Source organism: Scyliorhinus canicula, chromosome 11 (genome assembly GCF_902713615.1).
Source record: "Scyliorhinus canicula chromosome 11, sScyCan1.1, whole genome shotgun sequence".
In the NCBI taxonomy this organism is placed as follows: Eukaryota; Metazoa; Chordata; class Chondrichthyes; order Carcharhiniformes; family Scyliorhinidae; genus Scyliorhinus; species Scyliorhinus canicula.
Genome location: NC_052156.1, coordinates 137,251,143 through 137,276,140, shown reverse-complemented (window position 1 = coordinate 137,276,140; position 24,998 = coordinate 137,251,143). Strand labels below are relative to the sequence as shown.

Here is a 24,998-nt window from a genome sequence, read left to right as displayed (position 1 = left end):
TTAAATCATTTTTTTCAGTGGAAATGTGCTTTCAATCTGATTGAATTACAATTTAAACTGCTATAAGGTTGTGTGAAATGATATGAATATAGTTCAACAAAGTACAATGGAAATAGTTTGCGTCAAAACGTAAATACTTAATTGGCGATTAACTGTCTTTAATTTTCACCTGTTTTAGCATTATTTCACATGAATGTTGTTTGTTCCCCTCTCACACTTTCAATGTACATGGTGCAGCAAATAGGCTGCAACAAGATGCTATCAGGTGACTGAGAGTTTTCTGGGTTGATGCATCCCTAAAAGGAAAGAGCAAGCTTCCATTTGGCACCTTTCCCTGCGTGAGACTCGCTGCACAGCAAGCACTAGACTATATCCTACGTCACTATGCTGTTACATCTACATATTGTATTCCTGAGCTCCCTGCATAATACTGTTAAGTGTGTTAACCTTGCCACTTCTATTCCTTTTTTTAGGGGGGGAGCAGTTTAATAGAAAATTGAATACCTTTTAATATACTTTAATTTTTCTCTTTTTGTTTCCATCGATCACTTTACATTTTGTTTTGCACAGCAAGTGGTGATGATCTCATTGCAGAAGCTGGCTTGAAGAAATGCGAGGGTGCTGAATTACACAGCTGACTTGACATGCTCACAAATAACCTGTGGTTAATGACTACATCTATTGATGTTAATTCAACACCCCCATGCAGTGTCAGGCGCAGTAATTCCTTCAAGTTTGCTGTGTGCTTCAATGGCAATATTTGAAAGAAAGGTGAGGACATAAAGGAAAGCAAAAGGATGTTGATAATGCTAACAGTATTGAGCATTATGATCACTATTGCACATTAGAATAGCTTTTCTAAGGACTACTAACGGCTGCTTACATGTTCAGGAATATAGCACATTCAGGAAAGCGAATGTTTCTTCCCTCTTATGTCTGAGATTTCCAAAGCTCAATGCTATAAGTAGTAAATCTGTCCGCAAATGTTTAGCAATGGATCTGTGCACAAACAAAATTCTAGTTACTATCATCCACCTCTTTTATTACACTCCTGTATTATCTTGATATACTACGGAGTGTAATATGTGTTACTCAAACTTTGGCTACTGATGAGGTCTTCTGAATCTCGATGAAGAAGACCCAAACTCGTCCAGTAGTAACAAAAGGTTTATTGAGTAACTATAACAATAATTGCTTGAGTTATTTACTTTAACATTGATACTAGTGTGGTGAATGTAACTTGGTAATTCACACTGTATCTTTGTAAGCGCAGTAGCGTTATCCGACCACTAGGGGGAGTAGCTCTGGGAATGCTCAGGAGTTTGTACAGGGCTCCACCCTTGGCTCCGCCCACGACTCCTCCCTCTTGTGCTGCTGTATAAATACCCTTGTCCAGAGTCAGCCTGCAGTTCACCAAGAGTTCATCAATGGGTAACAGGCTGGCTCTGTAGTAAGTAGATTAAAACCACTGTTCATATCGGAAAGCACGTGTCTGGTGAATTGATGGTTCCATCAACTAGTGATAAGGTTAACAAGATCTAACTACAGTAACTATGCGCAACTATAAAGTATAGTCTAGGGCAGCACGGTAGCATTGTGGTTAGCATAATTGCTTCACAGCTCCAGGGTCCCAGGTTCGATTCCGGGCTTGAGTCACTGTGTGTGCGGAGTCTGCACGGTCTCCCCGTATGTGCGTGGGTTTCCTCCGAGTGCTCCGGTTTCCTCCCACAGTCCAAAGATGTGCAGGTTAGGTGGATTCGCCATGCTAAAATTGTCCTTAGTGTCCAAAATTGCCCTCAGTGTTGGGTGGGGTTACTGGGTTATGGGGATAGGGTGGAGGTGTGGACCTTGGGTAAGGTGCTCTTTCCAAGAGCCGGTGCAGACTCGATGGGCTGAATGGCCTCCTTCTGCACTGTAAATTCTATGATCAGATGTATGATCTACACTAACCATCTGAACTAATCTGATACTGCCCTGGTCACAGTATGCCCACGAGAGAGAGAGAGAGACCCAATGTGGTTTCTTTTATACCCCTGTTGGTCCGGCCCTCTAGTGATCATCTGGTCTACTGATTACACATTAACCCCTTATGTACATGCACATACAGAGATCACTACACCACCCATGAGAAGTGCCGTGAGCTAGATATAGAAGCAAAATGGATCCAAGATCAAGATGCACCAATTCATAACAAAATATTTCCTAACATCAGCATAGAAATGAAAATGACATTCAAAAACAGGCAGGCAGTAACTGTAAGATGTTCAGCATAGAAAACAGAGGTAGGCAAACACCCCCACATGCTTGCATAATCAGCTAAACAGATAGAAAGATGGATGGACACCACAGGGTGATAAATAGCAATGATACAGTGATTAATTACAGGACCCTAATTTTCACCCTCATGCTAATTAAGCAAAACTGCTTCTTGACTTTTTTTTTCTTTTTGCTGTATGTCACCATGACAAACAAATAGCTCTCTTCAAACTTGATGCTATACTCCCACATATGCTGCTTATGCTAGCACAAGCGGCTGTACCAATGATCCTAACTAGCCAACTGAGTCATCCATTTTATTTTGGGTCTAATAGCAGAGATGATTGTTTTTTGCAGATCAGGATCCTATGCCTAAGGTTAGCTGTAAGGATTAAAACATTGTTATAAATTTGGCAAGCTATTCTGCAAACTTAACAAATCCTGCAGTGCCAGCACTGACTACAGTGTCAAATAGTGGGAGTTAGCATCACTAAAAACTGTGTATAATACATTTCCAAAATTTCCTGAAGTTCCAAGTTTGGGTACTTTCCACAAGGCTCCAGTAATAAAGCGCACAGCACAAAGCCCAGATGGCGTCATGTCACTCACAACAGGTAGTCTCACATCTCTTGCTTTAATACAACTCATTGAATGGCCGCCTAAGTTCAGTGCAGCTTTCACATCGATACACCCAAAGCTTTTGTATCCACACAAAAGTATAAATTTGAGTAAAATAAAAGAGTACATCTGCTGAGAAACATGAAACAGTTCAGTGATAGCTTGGCCAAGGCCTTGATGTATCAATTTGCAAGCAGAATTCAAGTTTAATTTGAAACAGACGTGATAGATATTCAGCACATTTATATTTTATAAAGATATGTCGAATATTTCCTCCAACCCGCTGCGTGCATTTTGGCAGCAGAGAATGCCTGCCAGCGGGATTTACCGACCCCGTCGTTGTCAATGGGATTTCCTGGTGACTGCACCCTTCATTGCCGGGAAACCCATGCTCCTGCGTGGGACCAGAATATCCCACCAGTGTGAACAGTCAGTAGATCGCGCCCAAAACTTCCCTGATACAAGAAGCTGGATCAGTGGGAGTTTGCTTGTTCCTTCCCTTCATCGTTTTAATTTTGTTACCCTAACAAAACATGGCCTGTATCGTAACAATAACCACTTTTATATCTTATAATGCTTCTCAATTTACCATAGCCATATATCAAGTCAGGTCAGAGAAACTGAAGGTTCCTCTGAAGGCACCTCGGAATAACAATCCATTTAGATAAATCAAAATACATTAAAAGAACCATACATACATTATTATTTGTTACATCGGTGTCTTTCGTATAACTGTATCCTTTAATTTGCACAACTAACACTGCTCAGAAATTAACCATTTGATTACAGTGGAACAGAGCTAAAGCTATGGCCGTGATTTAACGGGCTAATCCTGTTTTGGGGGCAAATAGCGGGGTGTTTCTCGATGTCTGCAGGCACCGAGAACAACCCTGCTATCAAACTGGATTCTGTTTTCTTTTGACCTTGGTGACGCCACACTTCCTGCACTGACAAATGATCGTGGCGCCATCTCTAAATGCCACCACAATCTCTCAACCCCCCCGGGACTCCCCACCGCTGCCTCCGGACCCAGCCCAATACCCCAGCTTACTTGTTAGGGGATCCTCGAGCCTCCCCTCACCCACCTCATAAGGGCAGGGCACCCCTGGGCCCGATCCCTGGCATGGGTAACCTGGTACTCAGGTACCTTGGCACTACCAGCCTGGCACCCTAGCAGTGCCACCCTGGTAATACCAAGGTAGCACTACCATGGTGCCCAGGTGGCAGTGCCAATGTGCCAGGCTGGAAGTGCCAAAATGCCTGGGTGGCAGCAGGAGTGCCAGGGTACCACCTTACTCAGTCTGATCCCCGGAGGGCTCTGATGGTCTGGGAGAGCCCCCCCCTCAGATGCCATTAGGTGGTAAATGGCAGCATGTTGAGGTCTCCCAGGCATGGCCATTAGTACCTGAGCCTTGGGAGAATCCGGTACGGACATATTTAAATGAGTCTAACTGCTCACGTATGTGTAAATCTGGATCCCGCACAATGGGATCCACATCACGATGTCTCATGAGATCTCGTTAGATCTCGCGAAGCATTCCGAGTGTCGCAAATCTTACGAGAAGTCTCTCATAAGATCTAACGGCTTTGGCGTGTCACCCGGGCGTGACTAGGCCGTTCAATCGCACCCACTATCTTTGTTACTACCAAGCAAATACTTCCATTGGAGGGCAGCATGGTGGCGGAGTGGTTAGCACTGCTGCTTCCTGGCGCCGAGGTCCCAGGTTTGATCCCGGCTCTGGGTCGCTGTCCGTGTGGAGTTTGCACATTCTCCCCGTGTTTGCGTGGGTTTCGCCCCCACAACCCAAAGATGTGAAAGTAGGTGAATTGGCCACGCTAAATTCCCCCTTAATTGGAAAAAATGAATTGGGCACTCTAAATTTATTTTTTAAAATACTTCCGTTGAGAGTCACATCCCACAGATCTAAAACTTGGATTGTCTGCAAGCCAGATGTTATCAAACACTGCCATGATAAACCATATCTTCTATCATAGCAAACAAAATCCTCCTGCTGCATCTATGGAAGTTCTCATGAACTTAACGAGGCCGGTAGAAAAAACGCTACAATTTGGTCGGGACAGAGTGGAGGGGAAATCAGTAACCTGGCAGTAGCCCTTGGATTCAATGTGGAGTTAGCAGGAAATATCATTCTTGTACGCGAGGTGAAAACACAGAATTGACCTTCCGTGTGGCAGCCTCCAGTGACCCTTTTTCATGCTATGGCCATCCGCAGTCGAATCATTTTTATTATTAACCTTTCATGGGTTGCGGCAAGACCATCAGTTGTTGGCTATCCATAATTGCCCTTGAATGAATGGCTTGCTAGGCCATTTCAGAGGACAGTTTGGAATCGGCAGCATTGCTGTTCAGCTGGCATCGAGGGTACACCTGACCAGGTGAGGCCAGCAAGGCCCTCTCCCTAAAGGGCATTAGTGAACCAGATGGGCTTTTAGAGACAATCAGTGAAAGCTTCATGGTCGCCATTACTGAGACTACTTTTATGTTCCAGGTTTAACCATTGAATTGATTTGAATCTATGCTCCCCAGTGTATCTGCATTGGCTCTAGTTTATTCATCCAGTAACATTACCACTGCAGAACCATCTCACCTTTCACAGAGGACCTAAAATAGGCCTGAATCGCTCTGGCAGCAAACTATTTTAATTCCAGTTGTTCACCCTCGATGCCTAAAGAGCAACCGTAACCACACTGGACCTGGAGTCACCTGTTTAACTGTTGTCGCACAATCCAATTTCCACGTCAATGCGGTTTGAATTGAAGCGTTATTAATAAAATGTCAGCAGACAAAAAACATACCTCGAAACAAAAGCAGAATATGTAAACACAACCGCCTGTGCCATTGCCAGAGCATGTGTAAATTATACACTTTCATTATTTATATAATTCTGCATTTTCCTTTCTAAGAAGGTCTGGCAGGCAAAATGAAGCTAACGTGATTCCTGCCAATTCATTCATTAATCCCCTGGACTCGCCGTACTCTTACTGAACCAGTTCTGAATGTTTTGTCCTTGGTCTGGTGGAGCTTGTTAATTTGGATCTGTTACCAGGAGCTATTTCAGTAGCTATTTCAGTAGTACGGGATAGTTTAATTAGCTGCACAAACACAATAAGGTTGACCCTTGTTTTTGCTGACGTGAGCAAAGCAAATTCCGTTTTCTCAAGGTTCTCAATAAGTTTGAAATAATTGCCACATGTTTATTTCTTCCTCCAGCCATCATGCCTTCATTGTATTTTGGTGCCCTTGGACAGCTTTGAGTCTTCGATTGCCACATCAGGAATCCATTCAAACTCATTTGTCCAAAAATAATGTCACCCTCGACAATTGCACACTTGTCTCAAAGTCAGAAGCTCCAAGTTTACAAGTCAAACTCCAGATACTTGAGCACATAAACATAAGCTGATACTTTAGGGCAGCACAAATTTAACGCGGCACTTTCGGAGAGGCCATCTTTCAGATGCAATGTTCGGTCAAAGCCTGTCTGTCCTTGCATGCCTCTATTTGAAGAAGGGAAGGGAAAATACGTTGTGTAAACGTGAGCCTGTTCAAAACTCTGCTGCCCATATCTTAATTCGCACAAGTACCATCCACCCTTAACCCCTGTGCTTGCTGGCATATACTGGCTCCTCATCCAGCGATGCCTGATTTTAAAATACTCAACCCAGTGTTCAAATCCCTCTACGGTCTTGCCCATAACTGTTTCTGTCACCTCCGACTGCCCTACATGTCTCCAAGATTTCAGCATTCTCTCAGTTCTGGGCTCTTCTGCATACCCAATGTTCATAACCTTTTGATTGGAAGCTGTTCCTTTACCTGCCGAGACCCTGAGTTCTAGAATTCCCTCTTTACATCCATTGCTCAACTTCTCTGTCCTCCCTTAAGGCATTCCCTAAAAAATAGCTCTTTGACAAAGCTTTTGGCTGCCTCTCCTAATATTTCTTCAAGTAGCTCAATGCCAAATTTAGTTTGTTAACGCTCCCATGAAACAATCTTGAGATATTTTTATTATCTTATAGATGCTAAATAAATGCAAGTTGTTGTTGTGTGCAAAAGGCTGTGTTTCCCTCATTACAATTATGACTACATTTGAAAAGTATTTAATTGGCTATGTAATGCTTTGGGATATCCAGGAGTTGTGGACGGTGCTATGGAAAAGCAAGCGGAGGGTTTCCCGGCGGTGGCCACAATGGGAAACTCCATTGGCCGCCTGCGGGAACAGAGAATCCCACTGCCGGCGGGGGCACGCCACACCGGAAAACAAGGCGCACAGGACGGAGAATCCCGCACAAGTCCTTTCTTTCCGGGAATCTAATTTACTTGAGATACCAAGTGGTCAAATCTCATATCGCACGTACCTCAATTTCTGTTATAGAAACAGACGACTTGGATTCTTTTAAATGAGCTTAACTGGAATGTTAACCACCCACCAGATATTTTGATAGACTGATAGATTCAATACTGCCTTGATATTCTCTTTAGGAAATCCAAATGCACGCATACATCACGCGCAGGATTCCCCGTTTATGAGACTAAGTAGTGACACCAACGCAGAATTCGTCGAGTTCCTCAACAATAAAACTGACGATGCATCTGGACCGATTCAGCAACCGTTGAGAGGCTACCACCAGTGCCACGTGGAACACAATCGATTCCAATGAGAAACAGTGCCAGCGTCACCGGTTTTGTGATTGACACTCAGGACGCTGACAAGCTGCAGCTGCATATACATACTTCATTGCTCACACACTCCACCCCAGCCAACAAGATGGCAGCAAGACGCACAGCCGTAAGATTCACCGCTGCTGAGCTGGAGACCCTCCTGGACACGGTGGCGGAGAGGAGGATGACCCTGTACCCCTGCCTGGGAGGAAGACTGCCAGCTGCCACCGTTCGCCGTGCCTGGGTGCAGGTGGCAGAGGCGGTTAGCGCAGTGGGCAACATCGTCCGAACCGGCCAGCAGTGCGGAACAAAACTGCCTGGCCTGCTCAGGGTGGCCAGGGACAGTAGACAGCACTGTGCCCTGGTACTAACCCCCGTCCCACACACCCGTAACTTGATACCCCTCCTCCACCCGGAGGGCGGCAGAACTCCCCCCCTGCACATGCTGGCACCCATACCGGCCATCATGGCCGGCTGCCTTGGCCAACCCGTGGGCTGCATGCATCAGACTGTCTAACACTGTCATTTTCTGTCTCTCTCTCTCTCTCTCTCTCTCTCTCTCCCCGCCCCCCACCACCGCCGATCCCCTCGCACCAGGAGAAATCCGCCCACAACCTTGGGAGCAGGAGATGTTAAATTGCCCTTAGTGCCCCAAAAAGTGTAGGTGGGGTTACTCAGTTATGGGGATAGGGTGGCGGCGTGGGCTTAAGTAGGGTGCTCTTTCCAAGCGCAGGGGCAGACTCGATGGACCGAATGGCCTCCTTCTGCATTGTAAATTCTATGATTCTATAAGACAGGAGGGGGACTGCCGGACCTGCGGCCCCTAACCGTGGCAGAGCAGAGGGCCCTGGGATGTGGTCAGCAGCCCGGACAAAAGGGAGGTCACTGAGATGGAGTTCGAGCTGGGGGTGAGGAGGTGAGATCCTGCTTAGTTCCCTGTGTGTCAACCACCCCCAACATCACCCCAGTCCCTCACCCTACACCACCCCCACCTTCACCAGCCCCCACCCACATGCTCACCCCCACCACCCCCCCCCCCCCCGGGTCTAATCATACGTCTTGTCTTGTGTCTTGCAGGAGCAGCTGGAGATGGGCCGGGAGCATCTGGCGACCTCCGCCCCCAGCCAGTGCCACAGCCGGAGACCCGCCCCCTGTGATCCAAGCAGCGATGAGAGCAACGCGGACACCAGCCCTCCGGCCGAGACTCAAGAGATCCCGGAGCTCGAGTCGGAGGATGACACGGGTTTCCCATCACAGCTGTCTCCAACACCCTCCACCATCCCAGAGACATCCACTTCAATTGGACACATTAATGAAGAGGCTCCTGGGACACTATCTGGTGCACACCGCACAGCTGATCTGGAGGGCAGGCTGACCCCAGGAACTAGCTGCCTTTCAGACTGGGGTTTTGGGCTTCTGGAATGGTCAGTCCCATCAATCATGGAGATGCAATTGCAGAGCCAGGGACTAGATGAGGGGTTGCCGGCGAGCATCCAGTACCTGCAGATGGAGGAGTCCAACCACGTGAGGAGCAGGAGGTGGTGCCAACAATACATGCCACCCAGTTCAACACCACATGGGTGGCGTCCGCGGTGGAGGCATTGGGGGTGACAGTTATGGCTATGGATCAGCGTGTCCAAGGTCTGGAGCATTCTGTGCAGATGCTGGCCAAGGCCCAGGACAGGGTTACCACCTCACAGGCAACCATGTGCCAGAGCTACCTGGACATCGCAGCGGTGTTCCTGAACGTGGCTCAGTCACAACCGGCCATGGCTGGGAATGCCGGCGGCAATGCCCAGGCGCTTGCTGACATGGCGCGGACACAGGGGGATGTGGTCCAGTCTCAGAGGGAGATGGCGCAGTCACTGGCTGATGTGACATAAACCGAGAAAGTGGTGGCACAGTTAATGGGTGATGTGGCCCAGTCTCAGACGGAGATGGTACACGCCCTGTGTTCCATGGCCTTGAGCGTGTTGACCCTGGTCAAGACCAGAGTGGGCCTCCAGCTCAGGCAGCGGCAGGGGAGCTTCAGGGGATAGTTCCGCTTGCACCCCCATCCCATGGAGTAGCCGGGGGCCATAGGGCACCCCAAGGGAAGAGGAGGTGATGGGGTTTGTGCCGGTGACTCCCACAGGGCAGGTGCCAAAACACCACAGCACCTCAGACTCTCACCTCCTCTCCCTGGTGCATCTGGTAGGCGGCGGGCAGAACAGGGCAGCACCACACCACCCGTGACACCCTAGGAGCAGCTGGACCCATCCAAGCTCGGTCGTCCCAGAAGACGCCCTTCAACTGGGACACAAGGTGATGGTATGTGGGGGTGGGATGCAGAGTCCGGGCCCTGGCAATTCTCCCCCCCCCCCCCCCCCCCCCCCCCCGGCCACCCTGTTGGTGAACCTGGAGGTGATCAGAATGTCCCGTGCGTATTTGCCCTGGCACACACATTGTGCAGCCTTTCTTGCCGCCCTGGGCCCCACATCCTGCCCATCCTCCCTCTCCCCCGCATCGTCCTCGTCGGAGAGACCTGGCATTCTCCTCCTCCCCAGCACATCACCACTCTGCAGTGTGTTGTTGTAGGGGATGCAGCAGGCCGCCACGATGTGGGCGACCCCCTCGGCATCATACTGGATGACCTCTCCAGAGTGGTGCAGGTACCTGAACCGCACCCTCAGGAGGCCGATGCATCTCTCGATCATGCTCCTGGGTCCCGTATGGGCATCGTTGTAGCTCCACGTTGGTCTGTGGCCACCAGATAGGCATCATCAGCTATGACCGCAGTGGATAACCCCTGTCACCCAGGAGTCAGCCCCACAGCCGGGGATGTCTCGAACATGTCAGGAATCGTTGTGTGTGCCAGGATGAAGGCATTGTGCACACTGCCCGGGTATTGGGCGCAGTTGTGTACATGCGCAGCTAATGGTCACATATCAGTTGCATGTTCATCGACTGCAACTCCTTTCTAGTTTGTATAGAGTGGCAAGTCATCTGTAGGTGCTCGTAGTGGAACATGCATCCCGGCGATTACCCTTTGGACCCCGGCATCCCGTCAATGGCAGCGACCTTGCTGCCCGGGCATCCTGGTGGGCTCAGTCTACATTGAAGTGGATGTATTGAGCCGCCTGCGCATATAGGGCCTCCGTGATGGCGGGGATGCATCTGTGCACCGAGGTCTATGAGATCCCTGACAGGTCTACACTCGCCACCTGGTAGAACTCCATGGGGTAAAAGTTCAGGGCGACCGTCACCTTGACGGCCACCGAGAGTGGGTGTCCTCCCCCATACCCCCATAGTTCCAGGTGTGCCATGATCTGGACGATATGTCACTCACTGTGTCCCTGTTCAGCCGGAGTCTTCAACAGCATGCCCAGTCCGACAGGTCCTCGAATGACAGGCACTGGCGGTATAACAAGGCCACATGCGGCACCTGTTGGGCGGCTCGCTCTCCATATTAGGTGACTGCCACCTGTTCCGCTGCAGCATATTCCGCTGCTGTACGCTCCACTACTGCAGCTTCCTCCTCCTCATCGAGCAGCGCCAGCTCGTACAGCCGCAGGGCATCACCCAGGCTGCAGCAACAAGCAGGAAGGCCACCATTGCTGGTTGAATTCCAATATCCATTGTCTGCAGGGGGCGAAAGGCCGACATGTTAGCATGGTGCACACCCCCGTGCCCAACCAGGTCCAATGGGCTACATGGTGGCCCCAGTTGGTACTGCGGGTTTTGTCCATGCATGCCCCCCCCCCCCCCACCATCCCCGCATCCCTGGCCCCGTCGATGCCCTGCCCCTGGCGCTCATCCCCGCTGCCAGTACGCTCCACGGCCCCCGCCTGGCGCCCCATAGAGATTACTGTGGGCATTGCCCTGCATGGGTCGCCGGCAGGTGGCGGCCGGATTGGGTGGAGGGGGGGGTATGGCGGAGGGTAGGGTGGGGTATTGGGGGCATCCATATGGCCGTTGTTACTCTGCAGAACCAAGCTATGTGGTCTGTGGGCTGCACAGCAAGATGGCAGTCCGTGACAGGGTACCACCCCCAGTCCCGTGGGGGGGTCACCCCGGCAACTCGGCCTGTTTCCCCCATCACTTCCCCCCTCCCTGTCAGGACACCCCCTGCCCAGCCAGTCATGTCTCTCTGTGTCCTACCCTCTCTCCCTCATCAGCCACGATGCTGGTTTCACAATTTTTAAAAGCACAAGTGAACTGCTAATTCGGGAACTTGGCCCATCAGAGGTGGAGAATCATGAGGCCCCGGAGAATACCAGGTCGATCCAGCTAATGACATGTAAACGGTGTTTACTGTACGTGCATTCCAGAATGCAATGACGCCGCTATCGAGGTGACAGAGAATTGAGATTTGGCGTCAAATCAGCGTCCGTCGTGATTTTGCCGTCAGAATAGATTCTCCGTCCAATCGTGTTTCGCGATTTTAGCGTCAGCCAACAGAGAATCCCACCCCTAATGTAAAACTACGACACTTATTCAATTTGATATGATGCTGCTCAAAGATGTTATCACAACACTTTGGCTGGGCTGTTAATTTGCTTTAATGGAAATTTATTAATATAATTTTGTCTTATTGCAATTATGCCCAATCAGTCCGATATTGCGTCAGATGCAGCATGATGAGACATTCGCTATAATTAGAGATATTTTTTAATTGTGATCAATCTGTAACATTTAGGAAGCAGTAGGCCAACAAAAAAATGAGAACCCCTGTCCGGGACGTTCTATTCAGTGAAAAATGTAAATGCTGCGATTGATTCAGTATACCAATGCTCAGAATTCCCTTCTAAGCTGTGGCACACTGAATGGAGAGTGAAAGTCTGGTGATTCATCATCACAAAAGAAAAAACATTTAGCAGGCCAGTCAGCTAGCCACCACCTCAGAGAAAAAAAAGAGACTTGCATTTATATAGCGCCATTCGTGACTTCAAGATTTTCCAAGGTGCTTTCCAGCTGATTAAAGTTTTTTTCCCGAAGTGCAGTTACTGTTGCATTGCAAGAAAGATGTCAGCCAATTTACACACAGCAAGATCCCGCAAACAACTGGCCACATAATCTGTTTTTGCAATGTTGATTGAGGGACAAATAATGGCCAGGACATCAGGGATAAATTCCCTGTTCTCCTTTACCAGGGGATCTTTAATTTCCACCTTCAAAGGACTGATGGTTCAACTTCTCACCTGAGAAACTGGACCCCTAACAGTGCAGCACTCCCCAAGTTTTGCACTGCAGTGTCGGCCTAGATTTTATGCTCAAGTTTCTTGTGCGGGTCTTTAACAAGTCTCTGATTCAGAGCACAAATTGCTGACAGCAGAACTCACAAAGCCAGAGAAAAGAGAATGAAAATGCTGAGAATGACAGATTTCGTTGGACTTTGGGTTAGAATTGTATAATATAAATAATGTGATTGTTTCTGGTGTCTTCATAAGTTGAAAACAGGCTGGCCATTAAGGCCACGGCCCATTATCAATGATGACTTTAAAGATTTGTGTATTTTTACTAGATATTTTTCCAACTTTATTTAAAAAATTATCATTGACCTGTTTCTAAACCTCTCTTCGGTTTGAATCAAAGCTATTGCTATTTTTTAAAAGTATTTGGAGTTGAAGATGTTTTTAATATATTCTGAAAGTCAAAGAAATGATACATCTTAATTAATCACTGATGGTGTAATTGTTTTCAGAAATATAAACTGCAGTAGTGTACTTGTGTTCTTCCAATATTCCTGCTCCGGAACATGTTGCAGCACGGTAGCACAAGTGGATAGCACTGTGGCTTCACAGTGCCAGGATCCCAGGTTCGATTCCCTGCTGCGTCACGGTCTGTGCGGAGTCTGCATGTTTGCCCCATGTCTGCGTGGGTTTCCTCAGGGTGCTCCGGTTTCCTCCCACAGTCCAAAGACGTGCAGGTTAGGTGGATTGGCAATGCTAAATTGCCCTTAGTGTCCAAAAAGGTTAGGAGGGATTATTGGGTTACGTGGATAGGGTGGAAGTGAGGGCTTAAGTGGGTCAGTGCAGAATCGATGGGTCGAATGGCCTCTTTCTGCACTGTATGTTCTATGTAATATTTCTATGTTGATGGACAAGTTCTCACACAAGCAAGCCAACAATGGTTTACCACACTCTCATAGACGCTTCCTGATAATCGGAATATTTAAAAATTGACCATAAATCTGCCTTATTTTTTATGATTTATGCACAGTATCGGTTATAGCACTAACCATCTTATCATCTGGTTGATTAATTCATTACTATACTTTTCAGATCTAAATTATTCAGCCCTATCAAATTCTGCATGTTAAGGATAAAAATGGCATGTTGTAACCTCCCATACTGCCAAATGCAACTTTCACCATCTCATAATTAACTCACAGGAGTAACAGAGTAAAACCACAAATAACTCTGTTGTTACAATGTGCTGAGGAATATGATAGAGGCAACTGGGTCAAGATTCTCCCCTTGGACCATGACATAGTTGCGATGGACACTCACCCTCCCACATTAGCAATCCGAATGTAGCGCTCACATAATTGAGTGACTTCTGAGGCTTTCTCAGATTATGGGCAATTCATATCCGTTATGCAATATTTCAGGTTGGGCAAAGAATCTGCTTTTGTATCAGGAATGGCAAATAATATTCCGTCAGCCTAATCCTACTACAATCAATCACCAATTTGTGCTTTTAAAACTGTGATATAATGTGGCTAAAACAAAAGCAGAAAATATTGGACAATTGCAGTCGGTCTGTGGAGAGAGAAGAGAGCTAATGTTTTGAATCTGGATGACTCTTTGCCAGAGTCATCCAGACTCTGGAGAGAACTGGAAAAAGGATCAGATTTATACTGTTGTGGGGGGAGCATGGAGCAGCGGAGCTGGATAGAGAGTCAACAATAGGTGGGGATGTTGTGAACAGAAAGACAAACGAGGGTGCTCATGGTGGCACATCAAGAGATCAGAATGTGTTAACGGCAGAACAAAGATGAGAAGTGTGTCAGAGCACAATCTGAAACAGGGAACAGGCCGAAGTGGGGGGGAGACAATGGTGAGGGAAAAACAGATCGATGGAAGGAATTAAAACAAATTGATAGAAATGAAAACAGGGCGTAGGTGGAGGACAGAGTTCACAGTCGCAAATTACTGAACTCAGTGTTAAAGCCAGAAGGTTGTAACATGCCTAATTGGAAGATTAGGTGGAAGATTTGCGATGGGCTTCATTGGAACATTGCAGCATGCAAAGGACAGACATATGGACATGAGAGCAGAGCGGTGAGTTGGAATGACAAACGACAGGGAGGTTTGGGTCCTGGCTTCCGTCGGACTGAAGGTGTTCTGCAAAGTGGTCACCCAGTCTCCATTTAGCCTCTCCATTGTAGAGTAGATCGCATTGGGAGCAGTGAATGCAATAGACCAGGTTGAAGTGCTGCCTCGCTTGAAAAGAGTGTTTAGGCCCTTGGATGGTGAACAGGGAGGAGATAAAGGGACTTCTGCGATTGCATGGGAAGCTGCCGTGTGAAGAGGGTGAGGTGTTGGTGTGATGGAGAAGGGTATCCTGGAGGGAACAGTCCCTACGGAATGCTGATAGGGGGGAGTGAGGGGAAGATGTGTTGGTGGTGGCATCATGCTGGAGTTGGCGGAACTGGTGGAGGATTATTCTTTGAATGCGGAGGCTGGTGGATGAAAAGTGAGGATGGTCATTCAAGTTCAATTCCGTAAAATGGGCTACTGACATTGAATTGCGGGGACTTCACTGTGGAATAACACTGAGTCAGTGGAGGAGGATGGGGTACCATGGTGGCACATTGGTTAGCACTGCTGCCTCACAGCACCTGGGACAAGGGATCAATTCTGTCCTTGGTGATTGTCTGTGCGGAGATTGCACGATCTCCCCGTGTCTGCGTGGGTTTCCTCCGGGTACACCGGTTTCCTCCCACAGTCCAAAGATGTGCAGGTTACATGGATTGGTCACGATAAAATTGCCCCTTAGTGTCCAGGGAAGAGCAGGTTCGGTGGGGTTACGGGGATAGGGCAGGGGAGTGGGTCTAGATGGGGTGCTCTTTCAGAGGGTCAGTGCAGAACACGATGGGCCAAATGGCCTCCTTCTGCACTGTCGGGATTCTATGGTGTTTTAGCAGGACTAGACCTGCAGAAGCTTGTGTTTTGTTTGGTTGTGACTGAGCGGCACTGAAATGCTAATTTGGGATGTCTGTGATCAACCCATCTTCTTCCCTGTAGAGATAAGCACAGCAGCTTGACTCGCTGAAAGTCAACTCAGGGGAAATAAGCCACTGAGGCATAGTACAGCTGAGCAACTGTCTCTCCAGTGATAAATAACCAAAAATAAATAATTGAACATTTAATGCTTGGTGCGCAATTTCAAAATTGGGACTGAATAGCTAAAGGATTTTGATTTGGGATTCTGGAATTGTCATTTTTTTTCAGATCAGTAGATCTATGCAATGGGAGGAATAATTATTGATTGCATAAGGAAGATATTTGTCTGTAGGCAGCTGAAAATGAAGCTATGCACTTTCCATTTCGGAGTCTGACAATATAGTAACCCACCATTTGATCAGGACACACAAATCTACAATAATCCTACCGTCTGTTTCTCCCGCTCATGATAATCAGAAACAAAACTAGCTCTAAAAATCATAAAAAGATATCTGTAAAATTCATTTTCCAGACCATAACTTCATTTTGACCTTGACAAACGGAGCTACAATATTTGGGCTTGTTATCAACATCAGGCACTCCCAGATTTAACAGGCTGTGGCTTGGCTGTGAGTTAATATTACCTGTACTGCGTACCAACAATGAAAATTGCTCGGTGTCTTACAGTTAGTAGATCTATGGTGTATTTGTAATTTGGAATATGTAAGTATTAAAGTAATACTTGTCAATATTTGTGCTTGGCCCTAATATTCCTGGTTCGTACTATTTATACAATTAAGATCAGTGCCAGGATTCTCCTCTTTGAGGTGAAGATCTGGCAAGGTAGGATTTTCACCATTGCCAACCCCTGCCTCTCAAGATATGTCCCTGTTCAATCAATCTCCCTGGGTCAAGGGGCCATTCACTGGGCATGAGATGCTCCTGGTGTAATTCCTGCCATCAACGAAGTTCCTACCAGTCTGAGGGCAGACCTCAAGGCAGCGCTGCATCACGGGCACCGTTGTTGAATCAGAAGTGTAGACAGAAGCCCTTAAAGGACAAACGTACCTCAAAGATCATCCAAGATCAGAACATTCAACATGTCAAATATTTGCAGCTGACTGCAGGGGAGGAGGCGGCCATGTTTTCAGTCGCAGTTTGCTCAGAAATATGCTTTACAGGCATAATAACTATAGAGTAACACTGACATGTTGTTCAGCTATTATGTATAATAAACTATTAACAAATGGATGGAACTGTAATACATGCAGTACATGTTCTCTTTGATTTTGAAGCTGCATTTGCCGGCAATGGGTTCCTTGGCATACAGCTACCACAGCACAGGGAGCCAGTCAGGCTGCTAGAGGAAGGGTGTTATGTTCCAGTTTGGAGCCAGGTCCACCCATTAAAATCATAGTCTGGCTGAAAAGGTGCTGGCAGTCCAGAAAACCAGGCTGCTGCCCCACTTCAATTACATGAGGCTGTTCACATTAATTTAGAAATTCAGTCTCAGGATATGGGAGTCATGATGGAGAGAAATCTGCTTGAACAACTGGTAGTTTGGAAAAAGTACTTCAATGGCTGGAAAGCACTTTGAGAGCGCACTGCAGTGGCAGGGAAAGTGCTATATAAATGCAAATCTTTCTTTCTGGAGATTTGATACAACTGAGTGGTTTGCTACACCACTTCAAAGAGCAATTGCGTCAACCATATGTGTGTGGGATTAGAGTCACGCACAAGTCAGCCTGGACCAGGATGGCAGGTTTCCAAACAGAAAAGGCATTACAGTTGACAGCTTCATATCAATTTTACTATCATTTTAAACTGAGTCCTCAAACTACCGTGGTGGGATTTGAACTTGTGTCCCCTATCATAACCACCACATTGCTATATTGTAGGGGAAAGTGTTGAAATAATATTCAAAAAGAGGAAAGAAATGCCTTATTTAGCAAAAAAGGGGACAAAGTGGTCATACGTTCTTATTACTATTAAACGAATGCAAGTTAAACTAGTGCCAGTTCACTGTGAGACCTCTCAGCTTTTTAATTGCACACCAACAAAATCATAAGGAAGCACAGAGCAAGAAAGCTCATACAATCTTCAGATTCATTCCCTCCATGGATCAGACAGGATTTTCCCTGTCGGAGTTATCACCCAACTTCAGATAATGAAGGAAATAATGATAGAAAATAAATGCATGCAGATCACCCCCATTTCACAAGGGAAGTCAGTGTTTTGCAATTAACACCTATTTGCCCATATTTGCAGAAAGCCATCAGTGTCCCTTCACCTCGCTGTGACTCCCCCACTTCTACCTGATATTGCTCCGACTTCAAGAGATGTAACCCTGTTATACACTATGGTGAGGATATCTCACAGCACTGTCACCAGCAGTGGTCTTAAATTGGAGTCAGGCTTGGCAGTAAAAGGGGAAGGAAATAAGTGGCAGCATGAGTTGGTAGGAATGGAGCCAAAATGGTCAGCATGAGGTGAGGCAGGGCAGAAGAAAGGTACCAGTTAAATCAGATGGACAGCAAGAAAGAATATCAGTCTGAACTGAGCAGGTAGCGACTCAAGGTGCCAGCAAAATCTATGAGCTAGAGCAGGGGATAGGAATACTAGAGTCAACAGGGGAGAAATGTGTTGGTGCAAAATAAGGAGTGAGGGGGGGAAGAAGACCTATGCGAATAGCAGAGGGGAAACGATTGTCACTTCAACGGGAAGGGATGGGTGGAAGAATAGCAGTGTGAACAGCAGAAAGAGCAGGACAGCAATACTGGCATGGGCATAGGGTGACGAGGTAAAATGTGCTCTGTGAACAGGGAGAGGCTGAGCGGAAGACTCCCTTTGTTTTACTGGGACAACGAATAAACAGTCGTCAAACAATTGAATTTCAAATTTAGTTATGGTGAGTGCCAATACATATCCACAATAGCCTCAAATCCCCTACAAGAAACAAAGGGAAAAACCCCACAGCTTTTACGATAAGCTTTCACTGTAGAAGTGATGAAATGAAAATGAAATGAAAATCGCTTATTGTCACAAGTAGGCTTCAAATGAAGTTACTGTGAAAAGGCCCTAGTCGCCACAGTCCGTCGCCTATTCGGGGAGGCTGGTATGGGAATTGATCCGTGCTGCTGGCCTGCCTTGGTCTGCTTTAAAAGCCAGCTATTTAGCCCTGTGCTAAACCAGCCCCTATGCTGGATATATCTCCAGCTAAATTTCCAATAAGCCTGTATCCGACTGCTCGCTCAATGCAATGACACCATACAGGTATATAATTCTGAGTTCTCTGGCTTCATGAAGCTGCTGGCCAGTTTTTGATACTTTTCCAGTCTGGCATATGCAAGACGTCTATGAAAATGAAATTCACTGGCCATCAAATGTTATAAAACAAATCTGTGTGATACCAATCGAACCTTACAACTAAATCCTTCAACTCTGGCCAGTGGCATTCCACTGATAATATAACCATGGTTCCAGCAGTACTCAAACAAATAGCATTTGATCATCTACGTCTATCCATATGCTCATACCCATCAATTATATTCTAAAGCAAATATTTATTCAGCTGTTTACTTTTACAGAAGAACTTTTGCTCAAGCCAGATTTCACATGCCCAGTGCTCTACTGGAAAAATATATTTTATTCTACATGGGAACAGACCCTCTCCTAGCTCTATTCCTATGACCAATAGTAAGAGGTTGGGATATTAGCACAGATGCTAATTAGCACCTATTAGCATGTCTGTGACAATATAATAACACCCGCTGATACCATCCCCTTTGCTATTACAGTGCTCATTTTATTGATTTTAACTGTCAAAACCAAAATGTTATTGTGCATTATTATTTATGTTGTATTTTCAGGCCAATATTCTTTCCTCAAATGCACTTTATCTTAAAAGAACAAAGAACAATACAACACAGGAACAGGCCCTTCGGCCCTCCAAGTCTGTACCGGTCTTATGCTAATAGAAACTGTAAAGCACAGACGGGTGGGGCTGCTTGGCGGCATTGACGAAGATTCAACAAACATTTTTTCTCCCCAGTGAGGAAAATTATTTCAGAATTAGTCGTTCCAACTTGAAAATAAAATGGAATAAAATTTGAAGGGTTTTTTTTTCCTTGTTCTTTCGTGGCATGTGGGCATCGCAGGCAAGGCCACCATTTGTTGCCCATCCCTAATTGCCCTCAAACTGAGTGGCATTTTAAGAGTCAACCACATTGCTGTGGGTCTGGAATCACATGTCGGCCAGGCCAGGTAAGAAGGGCAGATTTCCTTCCCTAAAGTGAACCAGATGGGTTTTTTTTAATGGCAATTGACAATGGTTTCATGGTCACCGTTGGACTTTTAAATCAGGTTTTTTATTGAATTCACCATCTGCCATGTTGGGACTCAAACCCAGGTCCCCAGACCGGCTGCGATTGTCCAGTGTTTTCTGTTTTTGTTTCAGATTCCAGCATCCACAGTAATTTGCTTTTATCCCCAGAGCATTACCCTGTGTCTCTGGATTACTTGTCCAACGTCAATGCTACTATGCCACTGCCTCTGCCCAAAGGTACTGGAGAAGGTACTGTACCCTGCAGTTTCCTTAGTGCCGGTGACTATATGATAATGAACTGCCCTGCTCTGCTCTCTACTTGTAACAACACCCTGACTTAAACAGCATCTTGAACGTGACACAATGACCCCCCAGGCACTTCACAGGAATGTTATCAAACAAATTTTTCTCTGAGCCACATAAGGAGATATTCAGGAACCAAAGGTTTTTTCAAAGAGGTGGAATTTAAGGAGCATTCTAAAAGAGGAAAGGGTGATGGAGAAGTGGAGAGATTTAGGGAGTGAATTCCTGAGCTTGGGACCTAAGCAAGTGAAGGGGCAAAGTCGGGAATGTGGTGCGGGGGTGGAGGGGTCAGAATTAGAGGCGCACAGATACCTAGGATGGTTAGAAGGCAGAGATCTGAAAATCATTTGGCTTTTAAGCCTTTCAACAAATTTAATTTTTAATAATTTCAATGGCAAATGAAGTTGGGCAGTTTGTTAGCAGCAACGCGACACAACCTCAAACCTGGCAGTCACCTGCTTTAACCTTACAAAAATTCAAAACAGTTTATGTCCAATATTATATAAACAAAACTTGAAGCAGGTTATTTTGGTCAAGTTTCCCACTTTGAAATAGTTAGTCACAACATTTGTTCTTTTTTAAAAATGCCTACTTGCCAGTTTTACCTTCCACCTGTTTAAGTCACAGCTATTCCTAGTAGAAAGTCTGCATCTTTAAATACAGGCACTAAAAATAAATCACAAATAACAATCCAATGTGTGTTTCTGCTTTATCTTTTAATTAATTATGTATCTTTAATCCACCAACACCTATCTCTGATACATTACAGAACCCTAGATTGTTGCATTGAAACAATGCGAGTTGAAAATTTTGACTAATATATAAAAAGTATGGCATCAAAAGAAACCTTTAATGTCAGTACAAATTAATTTCACATATGTATATATAGTGAACTATGGAAGCTGGTCTGCATTGGTGCTTAAGGAGTTAACACTGGTGCACAGACAGCACCATGGATTGCTGGGACCAGCTGATGACTTCTCTACTTCTATATTAGGCAACTCAGAGATGGCAGGAGAAGTAATTCCTAAAATACAGATCTGAACATTTGTGCTAGCTAACAGGTTTAAAAATATACCACTGTAAATTAGCAGAACAGAATGATGGCCCCATTCCTACAAGCACTGGTAATACAAGGCATCTGTGGTTAACTACAAACGCACTCTTTACATTCCCAACATCAAAGTTAATACAATTTCATGTGGAAACAACCAACGGAGGCTCTTCTAAGTAATATGCCAAAGACTGTGCTGAGATAACTTAAGCACAGCATGTGGCCAGCAGCTGTCAATGAAGGCTTCCTTTAACGTGAAACCTTAACTCTTCAAATACTTGTTTAAAAAATGTTTGAAGAGCAATGGGAGAAAAATTGATCTTTGTTTCCCCTCTTTTTTGGGGTTCCTTTCATTTGATGTCCTCCCTCCCTCCCCCCTTTGTACACGTATCACCGGTGTCAAATTGGAAATCAGCAACTTTGAAGTCTTCAGGGCGCTTGCCTGAAGTAGGCGTTGGGTGCCTTGAATACACAAGTTCAGGTCTCTTCCAGCACCTTAGACCAAATTCATCACCATTTGAGTAGTTATGAACCGCCCGTGCCCCGCTTCCTTGTGCTGACTGGACAGCAGAATAGCCTGCATTCTTTAAAGGGACTTCTGGATGCGAGCCAAGAAAAGTAAACCGTTTTGGTCAGTTTCATGTCCCTGGAGGCAGAAGCTATTTGCATGTTATTTCATTCCTCGGCCTTCCTTCGCCACATCTAGACCATCCAAGGGCAAGAGGCAGCGCAGGCAACTTGCTCGCCATGCCTTTTTTGTCAGTGCGGCTTGACAAAATAAATTCTTGAACCACGAACTGAATCAACAAGCTCTTGCTCTCGCACACCTCCTGGTGGTTCCCTGTCAGACTCCAAGTAGCAGGTCCACCATTCATCCCAGTGAACCTCCGTGCTGGAGACAGTCACTTTTTAAATGGGAAAGCGGAAGAAAAACTTCAATCAAATCTGCTCCAGCTGAATGAAATGGGGCATTGAAAATGGAATTACTATAAACCCTGGGAACGTGTATCTTTATACCACCTCCAACAATAATGTAACATTAGAATTTGCCACTGGCTTTTGTGCATTACAAGCAGAAACCAGCAGACCCACGTTCATCATTCGATTCCAATCATTTATCACATGAGCCACTGTTTACACAAATTACATTATTCAGCAGCAAACGCCAAAAATCAATACCTCAAACCTTATAAGCAGAAACACATGGGCCCAAGTTTCTTGGCGGGCAGGGTGAGATGATTCGGAGTGGGGTAGTACTTCAAAGTACACAAACCATACCTGCTCCATTTGGAAGCAACCATTCGCTTATTTTTTTTACCAATCAAATAATTCTACCGGTGTTGGACACGCGTGCAAGATCCCGGTTCCTGAAGCGCAGCAGAAAATGTGTTCATTTTAAAGAAAAGTAAATGCCCTGCTTGCCAATGGTATGGAGAGGGAAGAAGGCGGGGGGGGGGGGGGGGGGGGGGGGTGTTCCACTCTAGACTAGTGCGTCTGAGGTTGTAGTCAAAAAAACAGCATGGTCCTGCTACACCGTAACATTCAAACTTGAACATGCTCCAAGTCAACTGCAACTGCTTCTACTGCTTCCTGGCCCAAAGGGTTAACTGCATTACTTTAATGAACTAAACACAATGTTAAAGGAGCTTATTTCCCCTGGGGGGGTAGTGCAGCAGGGATAATAAATAGCCCGTTGCCATCATTATATCAGATTCCGTTAGCAACGTTGAAAATGTCATATTCTACCCCGCCCCAAAAAAAATCTTTTAAAAATGATATGGAGTGTCTGTTGAAAACCTAAAGAATTCCTATAATTCTGGCTTAGGGTAGCATTCTGGAGCCTTGTCTCCTTGTCAAATTCGTGTTGGCAAAACTGGTCCTTTCCTGGCGGCAAGGGGAGGGGGGGGGGGGGGGTCGTAAATGTTATTCTCGCCACGTTATCACATGCAAGTGACGCAAGAATGTCCTTCAACGTGGTTTACATCATTGTACCCGCTGTTTATAAACAAAACAAAAAAATGTGTCCAACACCTCTTAATGAAGAAGACCTTTCAAACACTGTGCATCACTGCCGGGGTCAGTCCCGGTGACAGCAGCAGCCAAGCCAAACTTCCCTGTACACCCACCACCAGCCGCCCTCAAAATGCAGACCTTTTCTTAACTTTGGCAACAAGTTTCTTCAAACAACACGACTGAGCGGGTGCTTCAGGGAGAATACAGCGATTCCCCAATAAAACATGGCAGCCCGTTCTATTCTGCCATCGTTTTCAGTGTAAATAGCTGTTTACAAGACAGCGTTAAACTTTCAGGGGTCTGTTTTTGATGTTGTTCAATAGAGGCTTGAAACTCACGTATGTATATATATATATACACACACACACACAAAATACAGAGTCGACCAAAGGAAGAGCGTGTTAACACTTCTCCAAATCAGTGGTCTGCATGCCAGATCGCAAATGCACCAGGAGATTTTCTATCTCTCTCTGTACAGCACGCGGTTTTATCATTGAGATGCGCTGCCAGATACGGTAAACACTAGTTACTGACAAGCAAAGCGGCCACAGCCAAGAGACACTGAGCACCGGCAACACAACAGTTACAACAAGGACAAGCAGCAAACTGGTTTGGCGTTACTTACTCGTTAGCTTGAGGAAAGCTCTCTTGCGATGTACAAGATAGCATCAGGCACAACTGTATAACTGCTATTAGACAGACTGAGCTCCTGCAAGCAGCCATCTTCCACCGTGGATATATATTTTTTTTTACAAAAAAACAAAGTGGGAGGGAAAATAAATAAATCCGGGGAAACAAAAAGAAACACAGGTCTGTCCAAAGTTAATGTCGGGGAGGATGAAATCAGGGGAGGTTCCAAGAGTAGGTTCAATACTAATAATCCCAAACTATGACATTAGCAGCTGATCTGAGGAGCCGCCATCAGCCCGGTTTCCATCTCCAAACAGCTGAGTTTTGTTTTGTTTTTTTTGGGTTTTTTTCCTCTTTGTCTTGGGTTGGGATTTATCCTGGGATTGTATGCACTGCTGATGATTGTCACTGTCCTGGGCTCTCAGTGCCCTCCTCCAACCGCCCTGTGAAACCAGTTTCATCAATCCCCCTCGATCTCCCTCGATCCCGGTTAGTTGCCATACAAGGAATAGCAGGAACACACACACACACACACACTGACAGACAGGCACACTCGCTCTCCTCTCGGGGAGCCAGCGGGCTGATCGCCTGTCACAGAAGCATCGCAATCAAACCCTGGTTTATATCGACGCTGTTAAAAGCGAGGTGCTGCGTGCTGAGGTGACGCTTTTTGGAAAAAAAAACATTCACAAGACGCGTTCTCCACTTGCGCTCTGACTCTCTCATTACAAAATCATTTCAGGAAAAGGAAGACTCATATTTACAGTCCATTGCTCAAAAATGTATAGTCCGCTCCCACCCTATAGTTCTCCACATTTCAACCCTGGGGGGTGTTTTTGAACCTTGAAACCAGCTGTTCTGTCATGCCATATGGTCACTGGAAATAATGTCAAAGCTCCATTGTAGTAGTTCATTTGTTGATGTGGCTACCTTTCAGTTAGTGTAGCTAACAATGTGCATAGAGATAAATTT

At 46.1% G+C, this 24,998-nt stretch overlaps 1 protein-coding gene across 14 annotated transcripts in view; it reads right to left on the bottom strand.

The window, feature by feature from the left end:
* Nucleotides 1-24,650, bottom strand: part of LOC119973412 (voltage-dependent calcium channel subunit alpha-2/delta-1) — a 726,559-nt gene extending 701,909 nt beyond the window's left edge. For 6 of the 14 annotated variants that reach the window (XM_038811472.1, XM_038811474.1, XM_038811479.1 and 3 more), the window contains exon 1: nt 24,022-24,649. In XM_038811472.1, the coding sequence (XP_038667400.1) occupies nt 24,022-24,119 (98 nt within the window). In that variant the 5' untranslated portion in view covers nt 24,120-24,649. Of the gene's footprint in view, nt 1-22,562; nt 22,582-24,021 lie in introns of those variants that run through there. The other 8 variants (XM_038811481.1, XM_038811478.1, XM_038811482.1 and 5 more) reach the window with 4 other exon arrangements.
* Between the last annotated feature and the right edge of the window lie 348 nt (nt 24,651-24,998).